Source organism: Oncorhynchus gorbuscha, linkage group LG05 (genome assembly GCF_021184085.1).
Source record: "Oncorhynchus gorbuscha isolate QuinsamMale2020 ecotype Even-year linkage group LG05, OgorEven_v1.0, whole genome shotgun sequence".
NCBI classification, from domain to species: domain Eukaryota; kingdom Metazoa; phylum Chordata; class Actinopteri; order Salmoniformes; family Salmonidae; genus Oncorhynchus; species Oncorhynchus gorbuscha.
The window spans coordinates 12,502,015-12,523,156 of record NC_060177.1 but is presented as its reverse complement, the minus strand read 5'-3'; the positions used below and the strand labels follow the sequence as shown (position 1 = coordinate 12,523,156).

The window sequence follows — 21,142 nt, the reverse complement described above, 5'->3', positions numbered from 1 at the left end:
AGCTTCCAAACCCATTCTATTCATTCTATTTCTATGGTTTTGGTAGCCAAGTTAGAAGATGTGAAATACAAGATGTGCAAACTCTGTCATACTCAGATGTGCTTACGCATACCTAAATGTGTATACTCACTGCAGGACAAGAAGATCATCTTGACATATTTTGCACCTACACCTGAGGCCTGTAAACACCTGTGGAAGTGTGGAGTTGAGAATCAGGCTTTCTACAAGTGAGTTACACTGACTATCAGTAATTTAATCCATCAATCAATAGATATATGATACAATGTACACTACCGGTCAAAAGTGTTAGAACACCTACTCATTCAATGTTTTTATTTTTTTAACTATTTTCTACATTGTAGAATAATAGTGAAGACACCAAAACTATGAAATAACACATCATGTAGTAACTCAAAAAGTTTTCAACAAATCAAAATATATTTTATATTTGAGATTCTTCAAAATGACAGCTTTGCACACTCTTGGCATTCTCTCAACCAGCTTCATGAGGTAGTCACCTGGAATGCATTTCAATTAACAGGTGTGCCTTCATAAAAGTTCATTTGTAGAATATCTTTCCTTCTTAATGTGTTTGAGCCAATCAGTTGTGTTGTGACAAGGTAGGGGGGTATACAGAAGATAGCCCTATTTGGTAAAAGCCCACTCCATATTATGGCAAGAACAGCTCAAATAAACAAAGAGAAACGACAGTCCATCATTACTTTAAGACATGAGTGTCAGTCAATACGGAACATTTCAATAACTTTGAACGTTTCTTCAAGTGCAGTCGCAAAAACCATCAAGCACTATGATGAAACTGGTTCTCATGAGGACTGACACAGGAATGGAAGACCCTGAGTTACCTCTGCTGCAGAGGATAAATTCATTAGAGTTACCAGCCTCAGAAATTGCAGCCCAAATAAATGCTTCACAGAGTTCAAGTAACAGACAAATCTCAATATCAACTGTTCAGAGGAGACTGTGTGAAGCAGGCCTTCATGGTCAAATTGCTGCAAAGAATCCAATAATAAGAAGAGACTTGCTTGGGCAAAGAAACACGAGCAATGGACATTAGCGTGGTGGAAATGTGTCCTTTGGAGTCCAAATTGAATATTTTTGGTTCCAACTGCCGTGTCTGTGGGTGAACGGATGATCTCCGCATGTGTATTTCCCAACGTAAAGCATGGAGGAGGAGGCGTTATTGTGTGGGGGTGCTTTGCTGGGGACACTGTCAGGGATTTATTTAGAATTCAAGGCACACTTAACCAGCATGGCTACCACAGCATTCTGCAGCGACACACCATCCCATCTGGTTTGTGATTAGTGGGACTATCATTTGTTTTTCAACAGGACAATGACCCAACACACCTCCAGGCTGTGTAAGGGCTATTTTACAAAGGAGAGTGATGAAGTGCTGCATCGGGTGACCTGGCCTTCACAATCCCCCAACCTCAAACAAATTGAGATAGTTTGGGATGAGTCAGACTGTAGAGTGAAGGAAAAGCAGCCTGCAAGTGCCCATCATATGTGGGAACTCCTTCAAGACTGTTGGAAAAGCATTCCAGGTGAAGCTGGTTCAGAGAATGCCAAGAGTGTGCAAAGCTGCCATCAAGACAAAGGGTGGCTACTTTGAAGAATCTCAAATATAAAATATAGTTAGATTTGTTTAACACTTTTTTGGTTACTACATGATTCCATATGTGTTATTTCATAGTTTTGATGTCATCGCTATAATGTAGAAAATAGTAAAAAAATAAAGTAAACCCTTGAATGAATAGGTGTTCTAAAACTTTTGACCGGTAGTGTATGTGCGATTATTACAATGTTATTACATTGCTAAATCTCTTTGTCTCTGTTCAATCACAGGTTGGATAAGTCCAGCCAGGTCAGAACGGTGTCCAGTAGTAATCTGTTCTTCAAAGGAAGTAGATTCAGATACAGGTAAATAAATGTACTGGCTATAAGTAACGTTTTGAGGATCCTTCAGTTCAGGTTTTGGTGATAATGCACGGTTGAGTGTTATGTTTTGCCTCTGTGTTGGCTCTCAGTGGCAGGGTTGCTAAGGAAGTGATGGAGCAAAGTGCCAAAATAAAACGGGAACCTCCAGAGATTCACAGGTGAGCCTTGGTGCTTTTGATGTCTGAGTTACACAATGGCAGTTAGTTTAATGTCTGAGTTACACCATGGCTGTGTTTAGACAGGTAGCCCAATTCTGATCTTTTTCCCACTCATTGGTCTTTTGACCAATCACATTAGATCTTTTTTCAGATCTGATCTGAATGGTCAAAAGACCAATTATTGAAAACAATATCGGAATTGGGCTACCCATGGCACTTAGTTTGATCATGTTGCTTACAAATCTAGATGGTGTGATTCCCACATGGCCCACATACTGAATATACACTATATGTTACTTGACTGTGAGTCCCTTTGGATAAAACTGTCAGCTGAATTACCTCCACTATATATCATCCTATCTAGAACCTAAAAGGGTTCTTCAGCTGTCCCCATAGGAGAACTCTTTGAATAACTATTTGTTTCCAGATAGAACCCTTTTCGGTTTCATGTAGAACCCTTTCCACAGACGGTTCTACCTTTAACCAAACATGGTTCTACCTGGAATCAATAAGGGTTCTCCTATGGGGACAGCAGAAGAACCCTTTTGTAACCCTTTTTTCTAAGAGCGTATGCCTGTAACCCCAACATGTAACACGTTTCCACAGGGCTGGTCTGGTACCCAGTAGGAGCTGTCCTTCCATCACCCACGGCCCAAGGCTGACCAGTGTCCCCCGACAAAGACGGAGAGCTGTACACATCTCCATCATGGAGGGTAAAACACACACTGGCCCCTCTCCACACACATCAGTTACAATCATTTACAGTAGACATAGATAGGGCTGGATTAAGTCTACTCATGTGTGTAACAAAACGTTATAGCACACAGATGGCTGGTTTGCCAGGCCCAGATAAAGCCTACTCCTGGACTGAAAAGTATGCTCAATGAATAATCTCCATTGAAAGTACATTTTAGTCCATTAGTAAACTGGTCCCAGATTGCATCTGCACCGCTAGCAGGGCTACTTTAAACCCTACATTTACTTTAGAAGTGCCTTACAAAGCAGCTGCCATACGATTTAAACGTGTCTGAGGTCTATGCTGCTATGGTACTGCACTGCTTTAGTGTCTGACTGGTGCCACTTACAGTGCCTCTATTTTGGGGGCTTTTAACACACACACACACACACACACACACACACACACACACACACACACACACACACACACACACACACACACACACACACACACACACACACACACACACACACACACACACACACACACACACACACACACACACACACACACACACACACACACACACACACACACACACACACACACACACACACACACACATACACACACACACACACACACATCAAAGACTGCACCAATTATCTATTCTCCTTTGTCATTCTTGCAATTCTCTCAAGAGTTGCTGTGACTGTAAGGTATTATTGTGGCAGGAGAAAGTCACCTTGCTGGTTTGTAAAGAACATTCACAGTCCCTTTTACAGTATAAACAGGAACGTGAAGTAGCAACTTACCTACATGATGTCGGTTGCATTGTATTGTACAATGACAGGTCCTGATATTGAACTCCTCCAACCCTGTCCAAACCTTTCCTGTTCTTCATTGGAATCTACAGTGGTAATAATACCCAGCCTAAAAATAGCCCTCCTGTCAGGGCCTCTCCATGTATGTCACTATGGAGCATATGGTTAGAAGGGTATCCGTTTTAGGGGGTGGGGGGGTAAGATAACCAAACTGCAATTGGGCCACATTCCTGCTCTCAGGATGCTGCCAGTAAATCTCCCAGCCTGCCTCACTGACAGAGACAGTGGTGTAGTGTAGCCAGCCATCGCCAGTCACAAGGACAAAGGGAAAGGGGACAACAGCAGACAGGGGACAAGGGACAAAAGTAGAGCGGACAGACACAGGGGAAGAGTAGGGTGGTAGGACGGTGGTAGGGCAGTTGTAGGACAGTGGTAGGACGTTAGTAGGGCAGTTGTAGGACAGTGGTAACTTGGACGCCGGTACAGTGCGTTTATTCACTCCTTCAACAGCCACCATGGTGAAATGCCTGATCCGGATTGAGACCAAGGTGAATGTGCAACTGTGCATGATCAACCACTGCTACCGTGATATGAAGGTCCGCGTCCTCCAGCTGGGGCCCAGACTCATGGGCAAGGTTCTGGGGGCCATACCCATCTTCCCTGCCCTCCCTAGGGCACCCTCAGCCTCCGGGTTTGGGTCCGCAGAGGCCTCCAGGGCTTCGTCCAGGCTGAGCGTAACACCTCCTGGTTATGGCTCCAACAGGCCAGGTAGCTCCTCCGAAGGTAAAGGACCTCATCATCATGGCACAGGATCCAGAATCCCTTACTAAACCATCCAGGGTTACACTTACACATCTTAAAGAGCAAGTACATCATCATGGCACAGATTCCTCCATCTAGTGTTACAGATCTGTAACATTACTTTGAAACAGCTTTGGAAGCCATGACCCTGGAGTCTGGGGTAACACAAGAAGCCTTCGAGGAACCTCTTCCTTCTCAGATTTCCTGTTTCTATTAGAGATGGAACGATGGCATGCGGCTAGACGGAAGTATTTGGTTTGGGTCTGGTGTTGTGCGAAATGTTGTCTCGAGTAAATGTTATGGCCGACGGCTTTGATTCTGAGTTGATTTGGTTTAAGGTCATGTTAGTAGTGTTGTAGAGTGACATCAGTGGCTGCATTTCATGTCTGTTGTGTAGCAGTGTAGTGGAGCATTTGGAGAGGATTGGTTGGGGTATTCCAGGTATTCATGATTGCATCTTTCGTCACAATATTTTAATTAATCATAATATTAATTTTCACAAAGTCTGCTGCCTCAGTGTCTTTAGATATTTTTGTCAGATGTTACTATGGAATACTGAAGAATAATTACAAGCATTTCATAAGTGTCAAAGGCTTTTATTGACAATTACATGAAGTTGGTGCAAAGAGTCAATATTTGCAGTGTTGACCCTTCTTTTTCAAGACCTCTGCAATCCGCCCTGACATGCTGTCAATTAACTTCTGGGCCACATCCTGACTGATGGCAGCCCATTCTTGCATAATCAATGTTTGGAGATTGTCAGAATTTGTGGGTTTTTGTTTGTCCACCCGCCTCTAGAGGATTGACCACAAGTTCTCAATGGGATCAAGGTCTGGGGAGTTTCCTGGCCATGGACCCAGAATATTGATGTTTTGTTCCCCGAGCCACTTAGTTATCACTTTTGCCTTATGGCAAGGTGCTCCATCATGCTGGAAAAGGCATTGTTCGTCACCAAACTGTTCCTGGATGGTTAGGAGACGTTACTCTCGGAGGATGTGCTGGTACCATTCTTTATTCTGTGTTCTAGGCTGTGTTCTAGGCAGAATTGTGATTGAGCCCACTCCCTTGGCTGAGAAGCAACCCCACACATGAATGGTCTCAGGATGCTTTACTGTTGGCATGACACAGGACTGATGGTAGCGCTCACCTTGTCTTCTCCGGACAAGCTTTTTTCCAGATGCCCCAAACAATCGGAAAGGGGATTCATCAGAGAAAATGACTTTACCACAGTCCTCAGCAGTCCAATCCCTGTACCTTTTGTAGAATATCAGTCTGTCCCTGATGTTTTTCCTGGAGAGAAGTGGCTTCTTTGCTGCCCTTCTTGACACCAGGCCATCCTCCAAAAGTCTTCGCCTCACTGTGCGTGCAGATGCACTCACACCTGCCTGCTGCCATTCCTGAGCAAGCTGAATCAGGAACTTTAGGAGACTGTCCTGGTGCTTGGTGGACTTTCTTGGGCGCCCTGAAGCCTTCTTCACAACAATTGAACTGCTCTCCTTGATGTTCTTGATGATCCGATAAATGTTTGATTTAGATGCAATCTTACTGGCAGCAATATCCTTGCCTGTGAAGCCCTTTTTGTTCAAAGCAATGACGACGGCATGTGTTTCCTTGCAGGTAACCATGGTTGACAGAGGAAGAACAATGATTCCAAGCACCATCCTCCGTTTGAAGCTTCCAGTCTGTTATTCAAACTCAATCAGCATGAGAGTGATCTCCAGGCTTGTCCTCGTCAACACTCACACCTGTGTTAACAAGAGAATCACTGAGATGATGTCAGCTGGTCCTTTTTTGGCCGGGCTGAAATGCAGTGGAAATGTTTTTTGGGGATTCAGTTCATTTGAATAGCAAAGAGGGACTTTACAATTAATTGCAATTCATCTGATCACTCTTCATAACATTCTGGAGTATATGCAAATTACCATCATACAAACTGAGGCAGCAGACTTTGTGAAAATTAATATTTGTGTCATTCTCAAAACTTTTGGCCACAACTGTAGTATAGCGTTAGCTAGCTAGCTAAGATTGAGTGGACATCAGATTTTAGCTAGCTACCGTTAGCATTGCTAGCTATTTTTGACGAACTTAGCTAGCTAATGACAACATTGCCATGTCTAAAGTTAATTTGACAACATGATAATGCTAGAAAAGTTGTTTCCTACTAAACATTTGACTACTTTAGCAATACCATCATATTTCCAATCAGTATAGTGTAATTTAGACTAAACAGTCGTTAGCCTCCGTCCAGAATGACTGGGTTTATCAGGATTTTAGGGCACCAATGTGTAGTTTTGTTCCATGGTACACTGATATGTGTTATGTGGATTCACTAGTTGTGTAATAGGAGTTGTTGCTTATTGTCTTTATGATGGGATACATTTTCACAGCTCTGAGTTTGATGTTTCTTCTACTATCTCTATCTCTCTCAGGCCTGGAGTCCCTACGAGACTCCGCCCACTCCACACCCGTGCGTTCCGTCTCCCACGGCGACTCCTTCATGCCGCGACACCGTCACCACACAACAGATGCCGGCGAGGGCGGGTCATCCCAGCGGGTCATCTCTGATGAGGCCTACTGCCCCTCGGACAGTGTGCTGCCCACCCCCACGGCTGAACACAGCCTGGAGCTAGCCGTGGCACGCCACCCTAATGGAGCCCCCTGCAGCATCGAAGAGGAGGAGTCGGAGGCCGGGACTCCTGAGGGACAGGTAGCTGAGTTTGGCCCCGACGGCAGAGTGCTTCGGCTGGGTCGGACCAGGAAGTCTCTCCCTAACAAGGAGGTGCAGGAGCTACATAAGTTCATCCTGAGTGTGTTGCGTATGTTCCTGGTGACCATGGGACTGCTGTTTGCCCTGCTCTCCCTCCTCATCATGCTGACTGAGTCTGACCTGGACATCTCCTTCCTCCGGGACATACGCAAGACGCCTGAGTTCCAGCAGTTCCACTTTGAGTATTTCTGCCCTCTCAGACGGTGGGTTGCCTGCAAGTTCCGCTGGATGGGAGGCTTCCTTATAGACAAGTGAGAAAGACTGAGCGATGGAGGGAGAGAAAGAAGAGTGAATGAAAAAGAGGCCTCCTCTGAGAGGACATATGTGAAGGATGGAGGGAGGATAGGAGGGAGTAAAGGAAGGCTGTAGACAGGAAGGGAGGGCTGCTCCATCTGAATGGGAATTAACCTTCAAGCTTCTCCCACAAGACACTTCCTGTTACAAGCCAAGGGCCGCCCCCTTCGCTGACCCTCTTCCCTTTTCTAACCACCAGACTGAACGGAGGACATTTTCTGAGCTCATGTTTTACTTTGGAAATTCAGGTCATTTCAAGGTACTTTATTTTTTACCAAGAGACAAGGCAACAGAGTTATAAAACAACATAAAATGAGATGTCTGAGGTCTGTTATAGGCCTGGGAGGAAACACATATTATTCAACCAACAGAACAGTTGCCTTTATTTTCTATTACTTCGTATGAACATCAATTGTAAGAGAGAAAAAAACTGTATAATAATAAGATGGATACAAATATATTAGATGGACATATAAAAACAGAGGTGTGAAGTGTTTAGTTGTGTACTGTTTGAGCTGAGAAAGGATGAGAGAGAGAGATGAAAAACCATGCCTTTTACTCTTTTGGGGTCAACATTTAAAACATCCATGATAATCATTCTAATGCTGCTGAAACTTTCATTTGGGCTGCTATTGGAGGAGAAACATTTCTACTGGCAGGAGTACTGAAGTCTGGAGTCTGAAAAAGAAACAAAGATATGATATTCAATAGAAGATGTAAAAAGGTACGTTTTTGAATGTACAGTACCATTCAAAAGTTTGGACACACCTACTCATTCCAGTGTTTTTCTTTATTTTTACTATTTTCTACATTGTACAATAATAGTGAAGAACAGCACAACTATGAAATAACACATATGGAATCATGTAGTAACCAAAACAGTGTTAAACAAATAAAAATATATTTTACATTCTTCAAAGTAGCCACCCTTTGCAGAATGAAGAAAAAGCAGCCAACAAGTGCTCAGCATATGTGGACAGGACAATGGCCCAAAACACACCTCCAGGCTGTGTAAGGGCTATTTGACCAATGAGAGGGATGGAGTGCTGCATCGGATGACCTGGCCTCCACAATCCCCCGACCTCAAACCCAATTGAGATGGTTTGGGATGAGTTGGACCGTAGAGTGAAGGAAAAGCAGCCAACACGTTCTCAGTATATGTGGGATCTCCTTCAATACTGTTGGAAAAGCATTACAGGCGAAGCTGGTTGAGAGAATGCCAAGAGTGTGCAAAGCTGTCATCAATGCAAAGGGTGGCTACTTTGAAGAATCTAATCTAAAATATATTTGTATTTGTAAAACACTTTTTTGGTTACTACATGTGTTATTTCATAGTTTCGATGTCTTCACTATTATTGTACAATGTAGACAATAGTAAAAATAAAGAAAAACTTGACTTCATGACACAAACTGGTGTGCCTGGCACCGACTACCATACCCCATTAAAAGGCACTTAAATCTTTTGTCTTGTCCATTCATCCTCTGAATGGCACACATACACAATCCATGTCTCAATTGTCTCAAGGCTTAAAAATCCTTCAATAACCTGTCTCCTCCCCTTCATCTACACTGATTGAAGTGAATTTAACTAGTGACATCAATAAGGGAGGCTTTCACCTGGTGAGTCTATGTCATGGAAAGAGTAGGTGTTCTTAATGTATAGTACACTCAGTGTACTATACTGTCTTGTAAGAAAGTTGAAGAATATCTGTGTAATGACTGTGGGTGTCCTAAACTTGGATTATAGTTTGTTTGTTAGTTAACCATCACTACAAATTGACAGTCATACAGTACATCAAAACTATAAACCAAATGTAAGGAATTGTTGTGTTTTCACAACATCAGATAGAATACTGATCAGATAGAATACTGTTACCAATTATTTTAATCAATGTATAAAAACTAGCAAACATGTTTTTTAAAGAAACTTTCAAAAAAAGATCAATCAAACTAGATGCAATGGTGTTCTTTGTTATTATCATGTGACCTGGAAAGTACAGTAGGGGGTAGAACACAGTGGTCAACCTCTTGAAAACACTGACTAGATGTGCAATACTATAACGATAAAAACTATTAGTAATTTACGGTTGGATATGGTACATTTTAGTTTATTAAATGTGCACTTTGAAATGAATAATTCTGGTTATTGTCCAAAGGTATAAGAAAATGAAAATGCCTGCTGTGAACATGCCTAGGTGAAAAATACATTTCAACTTGTAGTTGTGCTAATACATTGGGTTATTTTAAAATGTTGAATATATTGAAGTCCTGCTGAATTATTTTGTACAAAATAGAGTCTCCTTATATTTAGAGTTTTCCTTGTATAACCTATTTTAACTGAACTAATGTTTATTTTTTTGTCATTGAAAATGATACTTTTTTAGCGCAGTGATTCAGATGAGGACTAGAATTGAAAGAAAAGTAGGTAGAGATTCAGGGACGGTTTCCCGGACCCATATTAAGCCTACGACACCTGAGCTATGGCATCCTTAATGGTGCATCTCCATTCAAAGTGCTTTGTAGTCTAGGAATCGGTTTAATCTGGGCCAGGGAACGTTTTTGTCAGGTTTACCTCCAAATCCACCTAAGGGAGCATTATACCCTCTCATTTTCACACTGGCTTTACATGTCTACCAAAGATACCTCTCTGTAGCCTCAGTGGTACTTCACATGAGAGCTAGAGTTCCTGAGGAGGGTTTGGGAGAGGGTTGACTAGTGAAGAGCTGCAGAACAGGACAATGATAATCACTGCAAGCTTCTATTGTATTGTCCTTAGCCAGCACTCTGTCTGTTGGCGTAGAATAAATAAATTGAGAGGGGGAATAGCATCGATTTAGGGTTGAAAAATTCTGGAAAATGTCCCCAAATTACCATGTTTTCCTGGAATCCCAATTGGAAGATTACTGGAAACCGGAGGGAATAAGCAGAAATTCTGAAATTTTGGGAAAGTGACCAGAAATTTTGCAACCCTACATATACTCAAGATAAAAGTATATTTCTACATCATCATTTGGTTTTGCATCAGTACAATCCTATCAGACATATGTATATTGTTTTAATGTTATAATCCCTCAGTAGACTAGTGTATGGTGGGTTTAATAAATAATATAGATTTATGAATTCATGTGGTCTGCTATGCAGCAATATTAAGATAACGACAAGTGGTTGGTCCCTGATTGGTGTAATAGATTAAAGTGATTGATTTTGTTTGAAGTTGTGGAAGGCCAGTCAAGGCAGAAGATTTCGATTTTTATACCTCAAATCGCAACTTTGAATTTCAGTTCAATGTGTATCTATGACAAACAATACAACCTTATTTGAGCAATAATGAAAACATTTGAAAATAATGAAATGTTGAAATCAATGTGGGCAGCTACAGACAGAAAAAGTAAGTGATGTTTTCCGGTTTGTTTTGATGTGTTCTCCTGTCTTTTCATATAGGATCACTGGATATTCAAGTGACATGTTTTTCATGATTAGCCTACCTACCGTTATACTGGTGAACCTAGCTTCTTAATGCATGGGATGAGATGATGATGAGAAGACGGTGTAGCAGTAACATGCAGCTCAGTGTTGATTGCAATGGGTGCGTTCCAGGTTTTGCAGTCATGCTGCACGTCTCAAAAGATCGCTATAAATCAATAGAAATATCATATCAGTGTGGTTCCGGAGAGGTGCAAACATGTCTCCAGGGGTCGTATTCACTAGAAACCAAACTGAAGAAACAAACAGGGAGGGACTACCTTAACTTAATTGTTTCGTTGCAAGACATTTTCCTACGGTGTGTGCACTAATGAATACTAGCGACCCAGGTGGTAAGATCTGACAATCTGAGCAGTGTGACTGCAATGAAGACGACCTGGATGACTCCAGTGTTAGGAACACCCAGACAGCCTCTGCAATGTCCTTCTGTTAGCTCCCTTTCTGTCTCATGGTCATGCATATGGATCGGTCTCTGTAAGCATGTCTTCTGTATTTCTGTTGTTACTCCCAATTAAGACTGAATATTTTTTATCACAGAATGAAGACTGGTATATTCAATGATTAATTGATCAATAAATATAATTTATTCTTAAATGTGTGTGCCGTATCCTTCACCTCGTGAGTCATACTCATACCATCTCAACCATTGTAACACTTATTTTCTAACAGTATAAAATACTATACAATATTTGTTATTTCTGATGCTTCCCAGTCTAAACAGTTTGCACATACAGTACCATTCAAAAGTTTGGACACACCCTACTCATTCAAGGGATTTTCTTTATTTTTACTATTTTCTACATTGTAGAATAATAGTGAAGGCATCAAAACTATTAAATAACACATATGGAATAATGTAGTACCAAATAAAAATATAATTTAGATTCTTCAAAGTAGCCACCCTTTGCCTTGATGACAGCTTTGCACACTCTTGGCATTCTCTCAACCAGCTTCATGATGCTTTTCCAACAGTCTTGAAGGAGATCCCACATATACTGAGAACGTGTTGGCTGCTTTTCCTTCACTCTACGGTCCAACTCATCCCAAACCATCTCAATTGGGTTTGAGGTCGGGGGATTGTGGAGTCCAGGTCATCCGATGCAGCACTCCATCACTCTCATTGGTCAAATAGCCCTTACACAGCCTGGAGGTGTGTTTTGGGTCATTGTCCTGTTGAAAAACAAATGATAGTCCCACTAAGCGCAAACCAGATGGGATGGCGTATCACTGCAGAATGCTGTGGTAGCCATGCTGGTTAAGTGTGCCTTGAATTCGAAATAAAATTGCAGACAGTGTCACCAGCAAAGCACCCCACACCATAACATCTCCTCCTCCATGCTTCACTATGGGAACCACACATGCAGAGATCATCCGTTCGCCTACTCTGCGTCTCACAAAGACACAGCGGTTGGAACCAAAAATCGCAAATTTGGACTCATCAGACCAAAGGACAGATTTCCACCGGTCTAATATCCATTGCTCATGTTTTTATTTTTCTTCTTATTGGTGTCCTTTAGTAGTGGTTTCTTTGCAGCAATTTGACCATGAAGACCTGTTTCACAGTCTCTTCTGAACAGTTGTGATGTTTAGATGTGTCTGTTACTTGAACTCTGTGAAGCATTTCTTTGGGCTGCAATCTGAGGTGCAGTTAACTCTAATGAATTTGAACTCTGCAACAGAGGTAACTCTCTGTCTTCCTTTCCTGTGGCAGTCCTCATGAGAGCCAGTTTCATCATAGTGCTTGATGGTTTTGGCAACTGCACTTAAAGAAACGTTCAAAGTTCTTGACATTTTACGGATTGACTGACATTCATGTCTTAAAGAAATGATTTACTGTTGTTTCTCGTTGCTTATTTGAGCTGTTCTTGACAGAATATGGACTTGGTCTTTTACCAAATAGGGCTATCTTCTGTTTATCACCCCTACCTTGTCACAACACAACTGATTGGCTCAAACGAATTAAGGAAACATATTCTACAAATTAACTCTTAAGAAGGCACACCTGTTAATTGAAATGCATTCCAGGTGACTACCTCATGAAGCTGGTTGAGAGAATGCCAAGAGTGTGCAAAGCTGTCATCAAGTGGCTATCATCAGGGTGGCTACTTTAAAGAATCTCAAATCTAAAATGTAACACTTTTTCGGTTACTACATGATTCCATGTGTTATTTCATAGTTTTGATGTCTTTACTATTATTCTACATTGTAGAAAATAGGAAACATAAAGAAAAACCCTGGAATGAGTAGGTATGTCCATCTTTTGGCTAGTACTGTATATTATATTTTTTCAGCTGTTTGAGAAAATAATTTTTCGAAGCAAATTCAAGTTCGGTACCCGAAGTCTATGCCCTTCGTCAATGATTTGTCAACAGTACTACTCCTAGTAGGAGTGGGAAATATGGACCGGATTCTTCAATTAAGTGTTTGTTGTCATTGAACGAGAGACGACTCGTTTTCATGCACATATTTTCACTTGAGAAATACTGCACCAAAAAGCTTAGTTAGATGCAAAAACGCCAATTTAAGACAGATTTCTTATTTATCTTAGCTTCATTCGGAGAGACCTCTAGTGGTCAAAAGGCAGTTTTAGCATGGGCAGAGACATTTTATTTATTTAACCAAGGGCTCATTGAGATTTGAAATCTCTTTTTCAAGAGCGTCCTGGCCAAGATAGGTAGCACCAAGTAATTTCACAATTAAAGACAGACATGAAAAACTACAATCTAGTAAAAACCATAGAATTCACAGGAGTATAACAAAAACAGCAAATGAATTAAAAACATTGCCAGGTCAGGGAATCAGTCTCAAAATCCTTCATCGGTGATTTAAAAACACCAATCGGGACAAGTTCTTTCAGTTTAAAAGTATTTTGTAAGGCGTTCCAAGCCGATGGAGCAGAGTACATTAAAACCCTTTCACCAAATTCAGTTCAGACATTTGGATCAGTTAGCAGGATAAAGTCCTGCGAATGAAGAGAGTACCCACCACATTTCTAAACAATAAAAATGGCCAAATAAAATGTTAGTAAACCCAAAGTGGCTTTGTAAATAATAGTATACCAGTGAAGGGCCATTGAGCTCTTCCAGCATTTAAACAATAGTCAAAGTAGTCAACTAGGTGGGGATTTTTATGGTTGTAGCCTCAATGGTGCAGCCCATGCTGGCACAGACACTATGATGGCACAGATATAAAGATGTCTCCTCTATCCATCTATTTTCCTGGCTATGTTGTTGGTACGGTGGCTCAAGATGGACAAACAGTAATATTGACGCATTTTTTCTTCAGGGAATGTGCAAGCACAGACATTCGCTTCGCCTAGCCAAGTTCTGCTAGGAGCAAACCAAACCTATGTTTGCGGACGCCTTAAGGGTTACAGCATTGGGCCAGTAACCTAAAGGTTGTTGGATCGAATCCCGAGATGACAAGGTAAAAATCTGTCATTCTGCCCCTGAGCAAGGCAGTTAACCCACTGTTCCCCGGGAGCCGAAGACTTGGATGTCGATTAAGGCAGCGCCCTGCACCTCTCTGATTCAGAGGGGTTGGGTTAAATGCTGAAGACACATTTCAGTTGAAGGCATTCAGTTGTACAACTAACTAGGTATCATCCCCCTTTCCTTAACCAGTGCTAGTATGAATTCAGTGTAGTTGTTGTGAATGTATTACAACACTCCCATCTAGAGGTGAAACACTGGCACTAGATCTTCACTTGGGGGTTTTGTATGGCTGTCATTAGACAACATTATAATAACATGACTTGTCTGCCTCAGCCTCCGTACTGAAAAATAATAAACTACATGAAAAGTGCAACTTCAGCTATAACTTTATTGACTTACAAAACAATAGCAAAAGTGTCTTGGAGATAAAACATACAACATAAAAAAACAACCAATGACGGCCTACCCAGGCGAAACCCGGACGACACCCAGACGACACCCGGACGACACCCGGACGACACCCGGACGACACCCGGGCGAAACCCGGACGACACCCGGGCGAAACCCGGACGACACCCAGACGACACCCGGACGACACCCGGACGACACCCAGGCGAAACCCGGACGACACCCGGGCACCCGGGCGAAACCTGGACGACACCCAGGCGAAACCCGGACGACACCCGGATGACACCCGGACGACACCCGGACGAAACCCGGACGACACCCGGACGACACCCGGGCGAAATCCGGATGACACCCGGGCGAAACCCGGACGACACCCGGGCGAAACCCGGACGACACCCGGGCGAAACCGACACCCAGCGAAACCCGGACGACACTGGGACAAATATGCGCCACCCTATGGGACTCTCAATCATAGGCAAATGTGATACTGCCTGGATCAGGACCACAATGTTCTGATAAGTCACCAGAATGTCCTGACAAGGCTTCGGGTTAAGGTTAAAGTTAGGATTTTGAATAAACACATTTTTACTCTCCAAAAAATCCTGGAAATTGACAAAAACAAAGCTGTGTGGCTGCGTGAGATACTGAGAGAGTACGCTCAAAGTTCCACAGCCCCACTCCACCCAACTTGTCCCCAGCAGCCATCAGCAGACGACTGCTACACGGGTGCAAGGCAACAGAGAAGATACGACTCTTCACCACCTTAGCTACTCCTCCAATCTCACTCAGCTCCATGCTCTTCAGAGTACTACGGTACCTGGAAACATATCAAATGTAATGTCAGCCTGACACAGGTTAGGGTTTTACACATCTATACATTCAAATCAGTACAGGACGTCCATTAAATACTAATACCATAATGTAGTTTGTCACAGAACACTTAGAAAAAGGCCAAATGCCTGACCTCCATAATGTAAAGCAAAAGTCTAAATATGTCATGCCCTGGTCTTAGTATTCTGTGTTCTCTTTATTATTTTGGTTAGGCCAGGGTGTGACATGGGTGATTTATGTGGTTTGTTTTGTCTAGGGGTTTTGTAGTTTATGGGATTGTGTTTAGTTAAGTAGTAAAGGAAAGTCTATGGTTGCCTAGAGTGGTTCTCAATCAGAGGCAGGTGTTTATCATTGTCTCTGATTAGGAACCATATTTAGGCAGCCATATTCTTTGGGTATTTTGTGGGTGATTGTTCCTGTCTCTGTGTTTGTTGCACAAAATAGGGCTGTTTTGGTTTTTTCATGTTTCTTGTTTTTGTATATTGTTCATTTTTCATCATTCGTTAAAGATGTATAAAGATAACCACGCTGCATTTTGGTCCTCCTCTCTTTCACCAGAAGAAAACCCTAACAAAATATGGCAAGCAATAAACTCACTCTTTCAGATCCAACTCCTCCTTTTCTTCTTTGATTGAATCCTGTGGAATAAAATAAATAACAGTAAATGATCAGTGAGAAGAGTGAACTGTAAACAGCTCTGAACATACAGTAGAAGATTTGCTCATGATGATGAATAAATAGGCTACCTACCATCAGACTCTAACTAAATGGGACTTTTAAACTGAAATGATTATAAGCCAAGACCCTTTCAAGTGTGTGTAGTATCTTGGGTTGTGTTTGTAAAGTAATGTCTTGATGGTAGAGTCAGCAATGCACAAGTAAACAGCAGTATGGGCTGACTTCCACAACTTACAGACTGACTACACTGCATGCGTCACGTTATTCAATTATTGCACCCACTGCTCGTGCGTGCCAACGAGTGTCTGCGTTGCCAAGGGCTAAAATAGAAGTCAGTTCTATTTCTGATGCAGATCATGCTGTAAATCCTGCCTCTCCTCATTGGTTTGTAGAAGCAGATACCGACGTGCCATCTCTTCATTGATTGCGATTGGCTACTTTCATATATTAGGTGCATTGCCGCCACTGTCTTCGTTTATCCTTCAGTCACCCACGTGGGTATAACCAATAAGGAGATGGCATGTGGGTACCTGCTTCTATAAACCAATGAGGAGATGGGAGAGGCAGGACTTGCAGCGCGATCTGCGTCACAAATAGAACTGACTTCTATTTAAGCCCTTGGCAACGCAGATGCTCGTTGGCGCGTGTGAGCAGTGTGGGTGCAATTTTTGAATAATATAGATTTCTACATTTATTTTTCAACGCTCGCAAACCCAACGTGATTTGTAGTCAGCCTGTTATAGTGCAAAGCGCAATGCTAAACTTCTCTGCCATTGTTGTCCTGTAGCTATCACACCGCAGAAGTGAAGTTTACCAGAACACATGCAGATACTCTGTGAGGGAATCGTCTTGAATTATGCTCATCTGAAATATCTATGGTTCATCCTGTTGTACAACGCAACGTCATATTGCTGAGTCTCAGTGCAACACAACTGTGCATTCTGCATAATTCAGTCTTGTCGACTGCGACAATTAATGAAATTGTATAAAAGTAAATCATCTATATACAGTGCAAAGTACAAAGAGATAATTGATGAAAACCTGCTCCAGAGCGTTCAGGACCTCAGACTGGAGTGAAGGTTCATGACCAAAGTATTCAGACCCCTTCACTTTTTCCACATTTTGTTATGTTACAGCCTTATTCTAAAATTGATTACAATTATTTATCCCCCCTTATCTGCACATAATGACAAGTGAAAACAGGTTTTTAAAAAATGTTGCAAATGTATTAAAAATTAAAAACAGAAATACCTTTTTCACATAAGTATTCAGACCCTTTGCTATGAAACTCGAAATTGAGCTCAGGTGCATCCTGTTTCCATTGATCATCCTTGAGATGTTTCTACAACTTGGAGTCTACCTGTGGTAAATTCAATTGATTGGCCATGATTTGGAAAAGCACACACACACCTGTCTATATAAGGTCCCACAGCATGTGCATGTCAGAGCAAAAACGAAGCAATAAGGTCGAAGGAATTGTCCGTAGAGCTCAGAGACAGGATTGTGTCAAGGCACAGATCTGGGGAAGGGTACCAAAATTTATCTGCAGCATTGAATGTTCCTAAGAACACAGTGGCCTCCATCATGCTTAAATTTAAGAAGTTTGGAACCACCAAGACTGGTCCTAGAGCTGGCCATGCGGCCAAACTGAGCAATTGGAGGAGAGGGGCATTGGTCAGGGAGGTGATGAAGAACTCAATGGTCACTCTGACACAGCTCCAGAGTTCCTCTGTGGAGATGGGAGAAACTTCCAGAAGGACAACCAGCTCTGCAGCGCTCCACCAATCAGGCCTTTATGGTAGAGTGACCAGACGGAAGCCACTCCTCAGTAAAAGGCACATGACAGCCCATTTGTAGTTTGCCAAAAGGCACCTAAACTCTCAGACCATGAGAAACAAGATTATCCGGTCTGATGAAACCAAGATTTAACTATTTGACCTGAATGCCAAGTGTCACGACTGGAGGAAACCTGGCACCATCCCTACGGTGAAGCATGGTGGTGGCAGCATCATGCTGTGGGGTTGTTTTTCAGCGGCAGGGACTGGGAGACTAGTCAGAATCGAGGCAAAGACGAAGGGGACAACGTACAGAGAGATTCTTGATGAAAACCTGCTCCAGAGCACTCAGGACCTCAAACTGGGGAGAAGTGGCCCAGAATGTCCTTGAGTGGCCCAGCCAGAGCTCAGACTTAAACCAGATTGAACGTCTCTGGAGAGACCTGATAATAGCAGTACAGCAACGCTCCCCATCCAACCTGACAGAGCTTGAGAAGATCTGCAGAGAAGAATGGGAGAAACTCTCCAAATACAGGTGTGCCAAGTTTATAGTGTCATACCCAAGAAGACTCGAAGCAGTAATCGCTGCCAAAGGTGCTTCAAGGTACTGAGTAAAGGGTCTGAATAATTATGTAAATGTGATTTATTTAAAAAATAAATTTAAAAAACGATCCGTTTTTTACTTTGTAATTATGGGGTATTGTGTGTAGATAGATGAGGGAAAAAAACAATGCAATACATTTTAGAATATGACTGTAACCTAACAAAATTTGGAAAAGGTCAAGGGGTCTGAATTATTTCCTGAAAGCACTGTGAATATATAAATATATATATTCACACTACCAGTCAAAAGTTTTAGAACACGTACTCATTCAAAGGGTTTTTCTTTATTTACCCATTTTCTACATTGTAGAATAATAGTGAAGACATCAAAACTATGAAATAACACATATGGAATCATCATGTAGTAACCAAAACAAGTGTTAAACTAATCAAAATATATTTTATATATGAGATTCTTCAAATAACCACCCTTTGCCTTGATGACAGCTTTGCACACTCTTGGCATTCTCTCAACTAGCTTCATGGATGGTTCCGACCTTGAATATGTGGACACCTATAAGTACCTAGGTGTCTGGCTAGACTGCAAACTCTCCTTCCAGACCCATATCAAACATCTCCAATCGAAAATCAAATCAAGAGTCGGCTTTCTATTCCGCAACAAAGCCTCCTTCACTCACGCTGCCAAGCTTACCCTAGTAAAACTGACTATCCTACCGATCCTCGACTTCGGCGGTGGTATCTACAAAACTGCTTCCAACACTCTACTCAGCAAACTGGATGCAGTTTATCACAGTGCCATCCGTTTTGTCACTAAAGCACCTTATACTACCCACCACTGCGACTTGTATGCTCTAGTCGGCTGGCCCTCGCTACATATTCGTCGCCAGACCCACTGGCTCCAGGTCATCTACAAGGCCATGCTAGGCAAAGCTCTGCCTTATCTCAGCTCACTGGTCACGATGGCAACACCCATCCGTAGCACGCGCTCCAGCAGGTGTATCTCATTGATCATCCCTAAAGCCAACACCTCATTCGGCCGCCTTTCGTTCCAGTACTCTGCTGCCTGTGACTGGAACGAATTGCAAAAATCGCTGAAGTTGGAGACTTTTATCTCCCTCACCAACTTCAAACATCAGCTATCTGAGCAGCTAACCGATCGCTGCAGCTGTACATAATCTATTGGTAAATAGCCCACCCATTTTCACCTACCTCATCCCCACGGTTTTTATTTATTTACTTTTTTGCTCTTTTGCACACCAATATCTCTACCTGTACATGATCATCTGATCATTTATCACTCCAGTGTTAATCTGCAATATTGTAATTATTCGCCTACCTCCTCATGCCTTTTGCACACATTGTATATAGACTCCCCTTTTTTTCTCTACTCTGTTATTGACTTGTTAATTGTTTACTCCATGTGTAACTCTGTGTTGTCTGTTCACACTGCTATGCTTTATCTTGGCCAAGTCGCAGTTGTAAATGAGAACCTGTTCTCAACTAGCCTACCTGGTTAAATAAAGGTGAAAAAAAAATGGAGTCACCTGGAATGCATTTCAATTAAAAGTTAATTTGTGGAATGTTTTTCCATCTTAATGTGTTTGAGCCTAGAGTGGTTCTCAGAGGCAGGTGTTTATCGTTGTCTCCGATTGGGAACCATATTTAGGCAGCAATATGCCATCCCATTTGGTCTGTGCTTAGTCAGACTATAATTTGTTTTTCAACAGGACAATGACCCAATGCAACTCCAGGAGAGTGATTAAGTGTTGCATCAAATGACCTGGCCTTCACAATCACCCGACCTCAACCCAATCGAGATGGTTTGGAATGAGTTGGACAGCAGTGTGAAGGAAAAGTAGCCAACATGTGCTCAGCATATGTGGAAACTCCTTCAAGACTGTTGGAAAAGCATTCCAGGTGAAGCTGGTTTGAGAGAATGCCAAGAGTGTGCAAAGCTGTCAAGGCAAAGGGTGGCTTTTTAGAATAATCTCAAAATATAAACTATATTTAGATTTGTTTAACACTTCTTTTGGTTACTATATGATTCCATGTGTTATTTTATAGTTCTATTTACTATTGTTCAACAATGTAGAAAATAGTAAAAAAAGAAAACACCCTTGAATGAGTAGGTGTTCTAAATCTTTTGACCGGAAGTGTATATAAACTAACCTTCCATGTGCAATTTTTTTCATTTTTTTTAAACACAACCCTCCCCTATTTTGGACCACCCCACCCCAGTCAATTTCAAATTGTCCCTTATCACTGCATATTGACTTTGCTTGAATTGCTCTGCCAATGCATTGTTCTTCTCAGACCATTTTAAATAAAATTATAGGGATGCTCCTCAGAAACACTTTATTTCACGAGGACAGGCCTTACCATTGCTGAGATCTCATTAAGTGATCGGAAAGGTTAAAAAGGCCACGGACAGGTCAATGTTACTCTTAGTCTACAACAGCACCAAATCACCTGTTTTAATTCTTAAAT

General features: G+C 42.0%; 1 protein-coding gene and 1 long non-coding RNA gene across 2 annotated transcripts in view; one reads left to right on the top strand and one right to left on the bottom strand.

Annotated features, from left to right (window-relative positions):
• LOC124035533 overlaps nt 1-3,679 on the bottom strand; it is a 5,875-nt gene extending 2,196 nt beyond the window's left edge. The window contains exons 1-2 of the long non-coding RNA XR_006838754.1: nt 3,612-3,679; nt 131-189 (exon numbers count right to left, since the gene is read on the bottom strand). This is a non-coding gene — a long non-coding RNA (uncharacterized LOC124035533). The remainder of the gene's footprint in view (nt 1-130; nt 190-3,611) is intronic.
• Nucleotides 1-8,346, top strand: part of LOC124035532 (FERM domain-containing protein 5-like) — a 135,539-nt gene extending 127,193 nt beyond the window's left edge. The window contains exons 10-14 of the mRNA XM_046348990.1: nt 136-227; nt 1,867-1,941; nt 2,049-2,117; nt 2,724-2,830; nt 6,851-8,346. Of these exons, the coding sequence (XP_046204946.1) occupies nt 136-227; nt 1,867-1,941; nt 2,049-2,117; nt 2,724-2,830; nt 6,851-7,443 (936 nt within the window). The 3' untranslated portion in view covers nt 7,444-8,346. The remainder of the gene's footprint in view (nt 1-135; nt 228-1,866; nt 1,942-2,048; nt 2,118-2,723; nt 2,831-6,850) is intronic.
• Nucleotides 8,347-21,142: the final 12,796 nt, after the last annotated feature.